General features: G+C 38.5%; 1 protein-coding gene across 11 annotated transcripts in view; it reads left to right on the top strand.

Annotated features, from left to right (window-relative positions):
* Positions 1-15,255, top strand: part of LOC124306058 (whirlin) — a 43,650-nt gene that overhangs the window by 4,842 nt on the left and 23,553 nt on the right. For 7 of the 11 annotated variants that reach the window (XM_046766183.1, XM_046766182.1, XM_046766189.1 and 4 more), the window contains 4 exons: positions 9,649-9,988; positions 10,123-10,367; positions 12,364-12,375; positions 14,679-14,809. In XM_046766183.1, coding sequence (XP_046622139.1) covers positions 9,678-9,988; positions 10,123-10,367; positions 12,364-12,375; positions 14,679-14,809 — 699 coding nt within the window. In that variant the 5' untranslated portion in view covers positions 9,649-9,677. Of the gene's footprint in view, positions 1-9,648; positions 9,989-10,087; positions 10,368-12,363; positions 12,376-14,678; positions 14,810-15,255 lie in introns of those variants that run through there. The other 4 variants (XM_046766185.1, XM_046766190.1, XM_046766187.1 and 1 more) reach the window with 4 other exon arrangements.

The following is a 15,255-nucleotide window of genomic DNA, read 5'->3' as shown; positions in this document are numbered from 1 at the left end:
CAGAGCACGGATTCAAGGTACAAGCCCGAACCAACGAAACAGATTCATCCGTATTGTGTAACGCCAACCCCCTTTGCCCCGTTTTCATCAGCGTTTCGTTGCAATATCTGTGCTGTATCACGTGTAGATGTACATTTAACGTGACGAGAAAAACACCCCCTTTTCAAAACTCTCTGTCCGACGTGTTTCCTTTTTTTCGTTTGTTTGCACTGTCATGGAAAAAAAAAGAATGAGAAATTTTGCGGCGAGCATACGCGACAAAAAAATTTATAGGTATGGTTACTTTACAGTCTTTAAATGTATTCATTTTTACTATAACAAAGAAATATGCAGTTTGGGGTACAAAATGAAAATAAGATCTGCTCCTGTAACCAGACAATCTAGGATGTGTTACTAACGAATTCTTTTCGATTATCGTCACTCGCACATAATATATTTCCTTGTAACTATTGCGAAAACTTGAGTGAAATACTTTCGTTAACTAATCAATCAGATGTAACGTTCCGATGAACCACGTGTTGCCAACTACAATTACACCGAATGGTTACTCGTACAATATTTTGTTGTAATTCCTCAAAACATTTAAACGCTTATTGTGACTATATCCGTTCAGCTAGAATTTTCTAGTAACCAAACAGAAATGACATTTTTCTCAGTGCATCCAACCTGGCAATTCGCAATACGTGTGAAAGAGTAAATTTGCGGTTTATAATTTTCTGGATATCAATTTGGTACGGGCATATATTGTAGATTTCACGTACATACCGATGTACCTATATTTGTATAGTATTAACGTATGGTAACACGCGATTCTCAACGACTATAATCCATAACCCGCGGACGTCGGCGTCCGCCTTCCATGACTGCATGAATAAACCGTTTCAAACCGGCGCGACGCGATGCCGCCGTCAAGCCCCTGAATTAGAAAATTAAACGGGATAACCTTCGAGCCTGTACTTTTACTGATTGAATAAGCAAATGAGTTAATCAATTCGATATGCATCATTGAAAGGGGGTGGAGGAAAATTACGGGGCCAGGGGCTGACGTTAAGTGGATTAAAGTCATCGTAGTAAGTAAAAATCATCTGCAGAAAGAGTTGGAAACTGCTTTGACTCGCGTTCGCGTTGCATTATTTGTTGAAATTATTCTTTAACCAACCGTTGTTTTAAATTTATTCTGAAAATGTGAACATGCGCGAACATTTAATTAATGCCTAATTGAAGTTGCAGTAAATTTAATTCACTGCGAACCTTTTTTTGGGTCTGTGAAGTTACTTGAAGTTTTAAACTATAGTGATAAACGTCAAAAAAAGAGGGGAAAAAATTTTGGTGAAAAATTTCCGAGGTGTCTACAGTTTGCAAGTGTTTGGAGATTCATTTTTTTCGACCTCTGCAAAATACAAAATTTCTCTTTAAATTAATAACGCATCATTCCTCATTTATATTTGTTACCGCACGATGGAATTTTTTTTTTAAATTCAATACTGGTTTAAACTACGAGGTCATGAACTGGCTATTGCAACTCGTTCCCGCGTTGAGATCGTTGTTTATTTATATTATAGATATATATCCGTCGTTTAATTTTCCAAATCACGTAGGTCTAAAGTAAATATTTCTTAAACGCTCGTGTATATTACTCGCAAGTAGGTATGCATATAAAACTATAGGGTGCAGGCTTTATGCTTACCTAATCCTAGCTTTTGTTGTGAATAACAATATTGGTATAACTCTGGTAACGGAGACACGCAAGTCACGCCAATATACTTACTTACCGTTGACCATAAATTAAGTTAATAATACGAACTACGTGACTGCCGTGCTGTGATATAATAAATGAAGAAAACAAAAAAAAAAAAAAAAAAATTAAAATCAAATCCACAAATGCTTCAGACAATTTATTTTTGTTTTTCGAGTTTTTCTTTTTATCTATTTGAATTTGTTCACTGTTCAACGTTGTTTTCAATTTACCAGTGCTATAGGGATGAACCATTTTGGGGCATAAATATAGTATGGTGAGTAGCAAAGTATACAGCGTAACATCCGATCATTATTCATGTATTTATATTTATTCATGTCCACGAGCCGGATAAACCTCTCGACGTCGGAACTGTCGTACCTGTCGTTCACGGAACTAGCGATTTCATCGCGTGATTAGTTACCATTTCATTTCCAACCTAGTATCGCTCACCTTGCCGTATCTTATATACATATACACGTGAGACGATAGCTTTGAACGGTAAAATATTACCCTTTCTGTACAGCTGTAATACGTCAAATCTCGGGCTCAACGGATCGTTTTCTACTATTTCTTGTTTGCGTCTGCTCTAATAAGAATACGAAATCAAAATCCATTTCCAATTATCGACTACGCAATGTAGTCATGGGCCGGATTAGCCAGTACGCCAACCACGCCATGCGTCACTTTTTAGGATAAAAAATTTGTCAAATTATACGTTTTTTTAAAGACATTAATCAATAACTCACAAAACGAGTTCAATCGAAAATGTTGCAAACAATGTTACCACTTGACATTACCTCTGGAGTGCAAGTAAAGATTAAACGGTTTCTTAAAAGTTTTTCTCTCATTGCCAGGTTGTCGCTTTGTTAGGAGCATTAGAACGCGCACGCGCAAGGGCGATTTGTCGAAACCGTGTATGTGTTCCAATCAGTTTGAAAGCTGTGCGATGGTGAAGATTTGAAAGCTCAGATCTCTATAAATTCTAAGTCTACAAACTGATAATACTGATTGTTTGACTTACCACAGATGACACGTGAATGCATGTGCATATGTGTGACAAATTAGACGCACTTATACATCAGCTGGTATTGAAGCGTAGTGAAGTTTTTTGAACAATAGGAAAGCTATAAGTCTATTCATTCAAGGGTTAATGTTCTCATTTATAGAATAACAGTTGTCTATTTTTCGGAAAGCTTTTATCAGTCTAAAACGCAGAATGCTTTAATTTATTGAATACATGGAACCGCCGCTCATTAGCGCGCCACGCGTAAGTTTTTGTGGTCAAAAATCGCTGTATTTAAAATTTTTAAGTAAAGTTTCTTAACTCTCAGTCAATACGACTTCGAAAGCACGATGACTTGACCATTTCGAGTATTTTGAATTCAGACCAAATTTTATGTCCGTTTTCAAGGTGGCTCTTGCCAATAGTCCACGCCATATATTTAAAAAATTTAAAGATATTACGTGCGTCGAACATCTAAAATTGATAACTGGGTTATTTAACCATAAAAAGACAAGTCGATTTACAAATTTATGATAAGCACCATTCTTAGTCATGTTAGAAAACGATCATTATTATTTATGTTGCAAAGAATCCAATACGATTTCTTTTTTTCGACATTGGACTGATATGATATGATTCTAAGCATTCCAAATAATAAAACGATATGCGAAAAAGTTTTGGTGATTTGAAATTTTTTAAGTGAGCGTCGCGATCGGTTTGACGTAGAGGAGCCTGATGTCGTAATTCGGCCCTGAATTACGCAGTTCGCAAATAATAACAACAAAGAGAAAGAAAAGATATTTAAAGAGAAACTTCCGTTACCTCTTAATGAGAAAATATCGAAAGATTTGACATCGTGTATCGTACCACTTCGTAATTACGATAAATATGAAATAAACAAGTGCCACCTGTACACGACACAGCTTTGTTTTGATAAGCGCAGCGCGCATGCGCTGTTCCGTATACCATTATGAGACCACAGTAGTAGCGTCACGTTTATGGTCAGACACATGCAGCATTTATACCTCGATGCAGCAAAGCTCTTGGGCTGCAGAGAAGCCCGTTACTATTACCCGTGCTAGCAATTCACGTTTGTTGTTCTTGATCTTGGCGTTATCCTTTTTTTCCTTCTACTCTAGCATGTATTTTTGACTGATTTTAAACCTGAAATATATGCGAAGTACTAAAGAAGTTACACGGAGAGAGAAAAGTCGTTGAATCAACCGGATCGATTTAGTTTGATGAAAAATGGTTGCTTCGATCGTTACTTTGTGAAAATGAATGTACCGTAGTTAACATGATAAATTTTGTCAGGTCAAATTAACGAAACAAAAGAATTCAGTATTCCGTGGAATGAAATTTGATCCTCTGAAATCAACCCGTACATATAATTTAGTGAACAAATTGATTTCGCGAAACTAAGTGATTTTCATGCCTTCCGTTCAAACTTATATATTGATGAATACGTACGGTTGAATGAATTAAATGTGTTGTTTGTCAGGACCTTTGATGATTGAAAGAAACAAAGTTGATCCAAGTCAGCGAATATAATTTGATTAATTGAAAATACTTTTGTTGAATCAAATGTATGTATCACTCGATACAGTAACAAAATTGCTGCCATACAAATAGTTCAATGAATCCATCTTCAATACACGTATAGGCTAATAAATTTAACTTCTTTTGAATATTTTGTTAGTCGAAAAAAAAAACGATAAAAGTCCGACGCGTAAAGCAGCTGGTAAAGGATAAAGGTTATGAAATCCAAGTTTTCAGTGAGTAGGACCAATTTCATAAACGAAATATTTATGTCGAATAAATATTTTGTTGATTAGGAGCATTTTACCTGACTTGCAGACAATTGTAAGCTGTTCGCGTTACTGAAAAAACTACTAACAGCTGTAACTAGGATAAAAATTTCAACCTTGTTTTTTATCCGGAACTGTTCCAAATGATTGCAGGACTTCCTTTGATTCCATTTAGTCTCAGCAATCGAATATAGTAACTCTAACGAAACATTACGTTACCGTATAACCTGAGCATTTCTTTATCCGAACGATACGAGACTACAGTCATCAAAAAATTTATTTCAATTAATGATTGAAAAACTACACTGAGCTGAATATTCATTTGCTTATACCTAGCTGTGATTTTTTAAACTAAATATACAGTTCCGTTAACTGAGATTTTTTTAAACCAACCGAACATGATCCTGCAATGATTAAACATTTGTTGGATCAAGAAGTAGGATATTCAGATTCGAAATATGATTTTCATCTCAAGCAAATAATACAGGTCAATCAACTCACTATTTCTTTGACTGTGCATCCTCGTATTCGTGTTAAATAATAGTTTTGTCAACAGGAATATTTTTTATTTAGATCGGGCAACTTGTGACAACCAACTTGTAATAACCACATTTAGTTGATCGAAGCAATTTTTTTTCTTTTGATTGAACGACTTTTTTTACTCTCAGTGTATGGTTATAACCTTCGGAAGGAGAATCTCCCGCGATAGAGAGAGGGTAATAAATTTCATAAAGATAAAACAGAAGATAAGGAAAAAACTGCATGATCGTTAAAAACGAGTCAAAATAAAAATTAGAAACTTAGTCACTCTCGTTTTAAGGATATGTGAGGATTTCAGGAATTATATACAAAAGTTGTTGAAATTCCCCGGGGAATACATTCACGGCTTTACTTTCCCTCGTAATTTTTGTCCGTATCCGCTGTAGAGTGAAAAATTTTCCAACCACGTGCTGTAAGCGATTATCGTTTCGCCTGCGAGACGCTGTTGAATGTTCGCATTGCGGATTTGAACTTGAATGGAAAGTAAGAAGATCAGAAAATAAAAAGCCACGAACAAGAAAGGGCAAAAACGTATCCAATGATCTCATGCCAATCGCTTAGATCGTTACAAATGGCTGATTTCCGTAAATTCGTCGAATTCGTCTATTCGTGCTGTAGGTTATTCTGTTTTACCAGCAGACTGTCGATCGGTCGGTAATTCAGAGTGCCGGAGCATTGACGACACTCGAAATCGCGCCTACTTGACATTGAGCCAAAATATTATGCACGTTTTAAGGGTTGTCAGAACAAGAGAAAAGAAGCAAAGGGGGAGAGCAGACAGGGAGAAAATTCCCCGTGGTTTGCATCAGGCGAACGCTGGAGCTTTTAACCGGGCTTCGATCTATAGATCATTGAGTCGGCGGCGGGGCCGACGGCGATGGTTTGAGAGAAGAACGGGTCTAGTTATATCACCGAGGGTGCAGAGTGAGTGGCTGAGCGGTTATCGGCTGACGAATACGCCGTCGTGGACCTAAATAACAAACAGTACCAGTAGCTGAGGAAATAGAGAGAGCGAGAGGGACGGATAAGAGCCAAAAACGAGACCCGCCAGAGCGCCTCGTGAATGAAGCCGGCTTCAGGGCTGCAGTATTGATCGCCCCACCCTTGGGCAACCCCTCTTCTCTTTCTCCTTCGCCCCGCTGCCCCTTGGAAGGCTTTCGCCAACCGAGTAGTCTCGAGTCGCGAGGTATCGCCGGGCCACCTACACCATCTACCCGCTGTCCTATCCTATACCCATCTTCAGACCCCTCGCTATCTCCGCTCCTTCGTCCCTCTTCCTCGCTCGACGCCAACCGCCTGCAGGCTGCAGAACAATCGGCCTCATATCCCAGTGTCAAGGTTGGGTCACCGTGTACCTACTCCACCGCTAAGCTCGTAATACCGGCATAAACCGAAATGTAATAATTCTGGGTAACTGTTTTACTTCAAGGGCGACCGGTGGATGTTCGCTATTTTGAAAAATGTAGAAGCAATTCGCTCACGTGATTGCGATAACTCCTTTCTGTACCAGAAACGTGCAGATATGCTTTTTACAGAAACTGGACAAAAAACAAACATTGTACAAGCAGTCTGAGTTACGGAGAGTTGCGTTATTTCAGTTTTATTGGAAATTTGAGAAGGAAAACTCTGAATCGAGTCAATCCAATCTAATCTGACCTTACCTGTAAGCCTCAGTTAAGTCTCGACAATTACTCGGACAAATAACTTTGAATTGAATTATTCCAATATAATCTTTCCTAGCCCGGCTTAAGTTGACTCGACGTTTAGTCGTGCAAAACACTTTAAATTGAGTCAATCCAATTGGATCTATCCTAACCTAAGCTAGGTCTACTAAAGAAAGTAGCTCAAATATGTGGCTTGTTGTTGGTGCGTGCAGCTCTATACGGAATGCAGCATGCATGGCACTCACCGATTTGAGTATCATATGCATTGCCCACCTATACGTGGCCGAAGAAATGACCGGAATGAATTTTCATACTCTGTTTAAAAGCCCCCGCGGCTTCCTCAGTCCTTCAACCAACCACCCGCGCCTTAAAATCCATCTTGGCGATCTGTTATCGCGTTTGACTACCGGAACACGAGGCTTACCGGGTACTTACCTCCGGAAATCGTCCAATTAGAAAACGTTCTTAGATTAAGGATCTCAGATCTAGACCCGATGCCTATTGTGTGCAACCCATAATCTCTAAACGTTTCCTGCAACCGCAAGCTGCTCAACTTCAACTTCACACGTCTGTATTTATGTCCATTTGACTCCAATTCGGCATTCCAGATTTTAATTTAAAGGCCATTTTTTAAACTGTTCTTTGTATATTGTCGCTTCCTTTATTCTTCCAATTTTCGTACCCTGTACAGGTCATTTAAATGTTACTAGAGGTCATTGACACACCATGCATGGCGTGTACGGAAAAATGGTATAGAACGAACCCAACCGATCAATTCATCACGTGGCGACGGCGTGTAGAAATTAGTCACTAGCGAGAATCACTCACTTATTCATCAGTTTGAACAATTTTACCTCTTCATTGAATAATAGACATTGAGTGTTTTTTCTCGATCCGCGGTGCAAACCAGGTATCATGTTGCATAATGTAATTGCGTCATGCCGATCGATTGGAGACAACTTCACGTCGTACTATGTATACAGTAATGTTCATTAATGCCTATCCCTTTTGGCTACCTTGTTTGCGGTTCGAAACAAAATGTGAATTTGATTCTATACTAATCATGTGACAATGAGCGGCGATGCAGCCGACCTCAGAGACTGAGAGTCATTGTTACATAACGCGTACAGAATTGACTTCGCATTTTGTTTCGCAGACCGAAAACAAGACAGCCGGAAGGGGAAGGCGTTAATGAACATTACTGTAAAAATGTGCAGAATTGTACTGTGTCGTCATCGCATGTATCAAAGGTAACTGCGATTTCATGAAGAAGAAGAAGAAGTAGAAGTAGAAGAACCCAGGAAAAGAAAAAGATTTTTTTCCTTTCTCTTTCAATTCCTTATCTTCTTTTTTCCTCCCAACTCTTGCACGCACTCACGTCCACCTCTTTTGTTCCTTTCAAGATGTTTCTGGTTGCTGTGAGCTACTTGACAACGCTGAGGGGGCTTATCTTCAAACCAAGTCCTTAGAGCCAAAGATTATCTTACCATACAACATGAAAGGAACTTCCTAGTTTTTATATATCGTTAGGATACCGATTTATCCAAACGAACTCTTAAAACCCTCTACGAATCCAAATATAATTTTGGATCGTTCATTATAAAAATGATTAAAAATAACGACCAATTATTTCAAAATCCGGTGTTCGTAACATTTTTAATTTTAGCGCTAGATTACGATTCAGCGAATTCAGTTTTACAATAATTTGACAAATTTTTACATTTTCAAATCATCGACATATTAGTGAATTATCAAAGCGATACTGGTTTGTTATCACCATGTCACTGACCCATCATGAACAATGTGGGACTAAATTATCAACATAGTACTAAATTGTCATTAACATGATACCGAATTGTGATCAACATAGTATTGAATTATCGTCGTCATAGAGCTGAATAACGATAAAACAGGTATTGAACCATGATCAACGTAGTACTGAGTTTTTATCAATAAAAAAAAAAAAAAATCAATTGTGGTGGCGTTTAGGATATGTGAAGTACATAACGCATAACGAACGTCATCTCGTAGTACCGCGAATACATAGTAGAGTACCTATACCCTACGTGCAGCTGGTATATAACAAAGATCCGTTGGCATTCCACCCCTGTACATCAAACGACCCTGACCTCGTGCAAGGCTCGACCTACCGAGAATTTAATTCTGTTAAAATGCCTCGCGTATCGAGTTGATTGATCCGCGGATACTGCCGCCCATCTTTAGTATTACATCCGCCATCAACCCTCCGGGTTCCGTCGATACACATTTATTCGACTATCTGTATGTACATACATGTAGGATCTTTTATCCGAGTGTGCGAGTGTGTGTTATTATTTCTTCTCTCAGTATTTCATACCATTCCCCGTTATACGGAAAAGAAAAGCAGTTGAGAACGCATTCATTTCCTCGATTTTTTTTCTTTTTTTCTCATTTCTTTGTTCGCTCATTTCCAGCATTGAATGATGCAAATGCGTAGTTCCACGTACGTAACCGCACATATCACTGATCATCGAGGTGAGAAGGAAGAGTTAAAACACTGTCAAATGAAGCCCTGTCGTGGTGACGGGGCGGTAACAACATAATCATCAAGAAGTTGACTCTACTACCAGACCGGTAGCGCAAAAATACATTTATGCATAAGGGCATACGTGACATATCGCATTCTCATTGCCACATTTAGATTCGCAGCAAATAATTGATACCAAAGTTTTTTCGTCGAAATTCCTTGGCGTAAACGATTTTCCAACCACACCGAATCGAATCCAAGTTCCAGCCAATCGGAGCGTGCAACGCAACCATTAAGCGCATGAAATTTTAACGAGGATCACGATTATTCTCCGCTGATATCGTTCGGAGATGTTTATTTTTTTTCTTCTCAACGTCACGTTCTCGCAGGCATGACGAGAGCCTGAGACGTCATCGTCATGGCTAGCAGCACGGAGGATTACGGCTCCGAGTTACAGGAACTGCAGTGGGGCGGAGGAAGCGGATCCAACTTCCTGAGGAGTGGCTCCCACTTCCTAAGAACGGGATGCTACGAGGCGGAGGACCTCGAATCGACGAGGCATCAGACCGGCCAAAACAGGGGCTACTACAGTCCACCGGGTACCAGTTATACAATAGTCGAAAGGCCCCCGAGCGCCCCGCACCATCATTCGACCCACACGACACCTTACCGGAAACGGGGACATGGGGGAGGCGGAAGCGGAGCGATCTCGCCGGAGCAAGTGCTCAGGTTAGTTCGGCTTTCGATTTTCTCGCAATTATTATCGTTGTACAGCGGTCTGAACGACCCATGGAAGACGCTTTTTTACTCTCCATGGGTAACTGACAGCTGCTCCGCTACTTAATGCCCGGTTATTGAGCCAGGCTCTTCGGCAACGGTGTCAACGAGAAACGGCAGACGGACAGACGGACGCCGGCTTCGAGTCCCGCCAGCGTCGCGGCGCTTCGGAATTCCGCAAGCCAGTCTGGACAGCAAAATCTTCAAACCTCCCCACCGCCGCCGCCCCCAAGCCTCCAGGAACTCACCGTGAGGACCATCACCATGGCCAGAGATCCTCCTGACTCGCATCACGGCTTTGGGATCTGCGTGAAGGGAGGTAAAGACGCTGGTGAGCTTCACACGATTTTTTTTTTCTCAATATCTTAGGTATACTTGAATCCTAAACATCGCTTCGCGTTTCGATTTTCTTTTCTTTTCATCCTTTCTCGGTTTCTTGTGTCGTTTTTTTTTTTTCTTCCCCCTTCAGTTTATCTCGGATCTTTTTCTTTACTCTATACTTAATTTGAAAATTCCATCATTAACCAACACTCTTACGCCTCACCCGACGACGATCACTTCAATTCATTGAAAATTGATGTAGATTAATCACGTAAAACTTAAATGCAAATTCGATTCGACGTGGTTTTCTTTTATTTTTTTTTTTTTTTTTTTTTTACCGCGAGATTCGCCGTAAACTTAATTATTGATGAAACGACAAATAAAGTCACGTGGTTAATGGCTGCGACAACTCAGATGAGTCATGTTTTCTCGATAAACAAATTTTATACGAAGAAAATTCAAACTTGGTGAATTTTCGGAGTGCATAGTTGAAAACGTACACATCCATCGGTCTGGATATAATTTTTTTTTTTTATTTTTTCTTCACGACCCGGCTTAAATCATCTCTCTTAAACACATTTTCACTTCACCTTTCTTCGGTTTTACAAACAGTATTCAAAAATCTATTTGATGGTCCATCGTTAGTTGAGGTGTGGTTAGTATGGTGTATTTCCAATTTATACTGGGAAAGTTTTTATTTGTATTCAACAAATTCAGCACCACGTTTTTACATCTCTTTGTATATTTTTAAGTCAACTTATGCTACTTATCCATACACCTATAACTAGCGATTAATCCAATTAGTTGTGACTCAAATATGTGCATATATAACTAAAATAAAAAAAATGGTAAGAACGATCAGTGTATGTATAGTAGGGTGGTCCTTATTAAGGGGTCGGAAAAATATTAAGGGCCCCCCCTTCCCCCCAGATCTGTTTCAAATCATTAAAAAAAATCCGTGTAAACTTTCAAGTCGCTATGTCAACTGAGACACAATCACCTCAGCGAGCTTGAATTTTCTCATTGTGGTAAAAACAAGAAATTTCCCGTGGCGTTGATTTTCGGAAAGGTCAAAAAAATTCTATTTGAATTTTCAGCATCGTATTTTTTAGGAAAAAACAATCTAGAACCACGATGAAAAAAAAAATGTAAGTCTAACTTGTTTATATTTTTACGTAACAATACGAGTTTGCCAAAAAAAGCTTGTTATTGACCAGAATTTCTTTGTACTTATTCTTCGAGGCAGGTGTCTATCAACGCCGTGGGCTTTTTACCTAAATAGAAAATTTCAAGCTCGTTGAAACACGTATTTCAGTTGACGTAGCGACTTTAAACTTAACACAGATTTTTTTTAAAGATTTGGAAGAGATCTGAGGAGGGGGTCCAATGAAAATTTTTCCGATCATCAAATGAAAACCACTCTAACGTATATCTATGTATCAATGACTGAATACCTCCCGAAGGACGAATATAAACGTCAATTTTCTTGTTACGGGGCTTTTATTATTCCTGTTCGTTTTTTCTTTTGATATCCAAAACATTGATAACGCTTAAGGTTATGATTGCGCATAGACGCTGTTAGAACCAGAAAACATTCACTCTTCTCGAGCCGATCACATCACCATTATACAAGTATAGCTCGTTATGTTGCACTCTGAAAGAATAATGATAATGATAATGGTAGTAATTCAATCCGTACTAGGTTAGAATTGTATATGAGAATTGATAACCGCGTACTCAGCTGAATTTGTAGTATTTGAAATATGGTTCAAGAAAATAAAGGTTCAGATCTCACATAATTTCACGAACCGTTAATTTATTCATTATCATTCTCTTAGTCATTCATCGGATTATCTACGTGGAGCGGTATTCAGCCTAAATGGTATATGGTAGACGTACAATCGTGATGGTTCTGAAACTGAATGAAACAAGTGTAAAAAAAATTGTGATAAAATAGCAGTTTGCGTGACTCGAGAACCTTTCTGTCTGTTTCGCTGTACCATCAGAAGTGCAGTCAGGTAACCAGCGTAGCCCAAAATCCATCAATCATATGAAACGATCGTAAAATGACGTTTAAACTTATCTATTTTCGATTAAACAAAAAATAACAAGTGTGAATAAACAATTTCATAACAACATCCGACGCAGCTGCCGCGTTAAATTTCAACGACACCTAAAATTCTTTCTTTCAACTTAGATACACTTCATTACTCATGCGATCTTCGAAATTGATGGTTTTTGCCTAGCTATATGGATGTTGCATGATGTTTTGTATTGCCTCGTGAAATTTCCACCAAGTAATCGCACACACTCACGCACACACTCGCATTTTTTTCCATCCCTTCAGTCTCGCTTTCGGGTACAGAAGAAATTTCGTAACCTAAAAAAAACAAATAAAACGAAAACAGTTAGTTTGCGTATTTTTCGAGATGTATAGGATAATTTTTCAAAAATTGTGAAAATTTTAACACTGCTGTATCATCTGCGTTGATTAGGTCCGGTATTTTGCAGCTCATATTCTATGCCAGATCAATACATCCGCTCGCAACGAATTCCATACTATCGGCGTCACAGGCTCGTGTGCTTCTTTTTTTTCTGTTTTTGTCTCTTCTTTCCTTCCCTTTAAACTCGTCATTTGCGCAATAAAAATATGACCAACGATTTAAAAATTGAAAAACCTATAGAAAACGAACTAATCAAAGGTTCAAAGTGGATTTGAAATTCTTTAAAATTTATTGAGGATCGAATTTTTCTCCGGCTTTCGAGGTATCGGTCGGCAAAAATTAAAAACGAAAACGCACTGCGTAAAGAAAAAATTGAAATTCAATTATACGCGCAACGGTTTTGTTCACCGAATCAGTTGTATAGCTGTCCCATGTGCATGGACCTGCAGTGGTGCATAGATGGCCAAGTTTAACGTAAAAAGTGATCAGGCGCGCGCTGCGGGGTTCACTGAGTGAAAACGGATAGTCACGATCAGACTCGGTTATATCGCTGCGCTAGACGGTTCATGATATATAACTCGCCATTTGGTTATTTTTCTTCCGTCTCTGATTTTTCTTTTTCGTATTATTATTATTATTATCATTATCATTATCATTATTATTATTATTATTGATGTTTCTGTTGTTGTTGTTGTTGTGAGACATTTGTCTGTACCATACACCGAGAAATCGTTAGTCACGAGTATTAAAGCTTGTCACGCACAAGTATAGCTGCGGGGTAAAAATGACATCTGAAATTTTCAATTGCTTTTCATCGTTTGCGTGTGTGCGCGCGCGCGTGTGTGTGTGTGTGTGTGTGTTCGTGTATTTTATTTTTCGTTTTTAGTTGATACAGTTTTCATTGCAATTCGTTTATTTTCTCAAATAAAGTAAAATTCACTTACATATATCCGCATGTAGTGTAATCACCTCATATTACATACAACTATACATGTATAAACTGTTTATTTGAATATTAATTTATATTCTGTATTCGTGACGTACGTACGTTTCAAAGTGCATCGTTTATACAAACACAAATCCCTTTGGTTTCACAACAATGACTTATATGCACACACGTGCATTACTTGCACAGAAAATAATATATGCACCCGATAAAAAAAAAGAAGAAATTTGTCATCACCTCAATTTTCGATACTGATTTCTTCTCTCTTACTCTCTCTCTCTATATATATATATCTTTCTCTGTAATTATTTTTTTCTGTTTCTTTTTCGAAATTCTTGTTCTGGTTTGTTCATTCATTTTCCACTCTATGAATATTTCCCTACTCATACATGTAATACACACATATCTTTAGGTGTATAATACACATAATTATCGTTGGTTAATGCACCCCTTAATATTACCAATTCTCCTCAAATACCATGAACAATGATTCTTCTTTCCGGTTCCTTTTGCCTTATATATGTTATTTACTCAATATACAGCTCATGAAACCGAAATTGCTGGAACTACGTTATCAAGAATAATTATATTAATTTGCACCTCTATCAATTTAAATGCAATTGAGGTGGGAGCGAAAAAAAAACAACAAACATGAAGTCACTTTTTGTTTTTACAGAAATTTTTTTATGACTTCTTTCAAACAGCAAAAAACATTAAATGTAATTGTGGGACTGAAAAATTGCAAGATTATAATAATATGACAAAAATTTGCTTTTTTTTTTTATTCTTATACAAAGTTACACAAACAGATTTAAATTCCGACAAGAAAATATTTTCGGAATTGTCTTTCCTTCATCGTGCATTGTTCTTGGTATTTGGCTGTCCGTCTCTTTTCTGTTTTTTTTTTTTTTTTTGAAAAAATATTTTTCAGGTGTCGGTGTATATATTTCACGTGTCGAGGAGGGTTCAGTTGCCGAACGAGCTGGACTCCGTCCCGGTGATACGATTCTTGAAGTGAACGGTATCCCGTTCCGTGCAGTGACCCACGAAGAGGCTCTCAAGGTGAGCAAGGGCTTGAGAATAAAAAAAAAATAATTATTAGAATTTACTCGACGTAAGTGTTACTCTATTTTATTTGAAATATTATTAGTGGGTAATTTATTTCCCCGGTAATTTGAAAAGTAATTGATCGTGGAATCGGAAGAGAGAGAGAGAGGGGGGGGGCGGGGGAGGGGGAGGAGGAGGAGGAGTGATTCACTCTCTTTGGTGGAAGAGAGTAGAAGATTAGTCGGGGGTCGATGCCGGAGTGGCTTCGGAAGACTGATAGCTCGAGGAGCCGCTATCTACCCACTGTTCATATACTGATGGCCCATTGTTGGGCTCTTTTGTCTCTGGCCCTCATGCAAGAAGCATCTGCTACACAACTCACCTGCCCGCATGCCTACCTTTGCTATGAGAACAGAGAATGAGAGACTGACGAGCGTATCGGCGGCTCTCCAGCACCGATT

Source organism: Neodiprion virginianus, chromosome 5 (assembly GCF_021901495.1).
Source record: "Neodiprion virginianus isolate iyNeoVirg1 chromosome 5, iyNeoVirg1.1, whole genome shotgun sequence".
Taxonomy (NCBI): Eukaryota; Metazoa; Arthropoda; class Insecta; order Hymenoptera; family Diprionidae; genus Neodiprion; species Neodiprion virginianus.
This window is presented reverse-complemented; position numbering and strand designations above follow the sequence as displayed.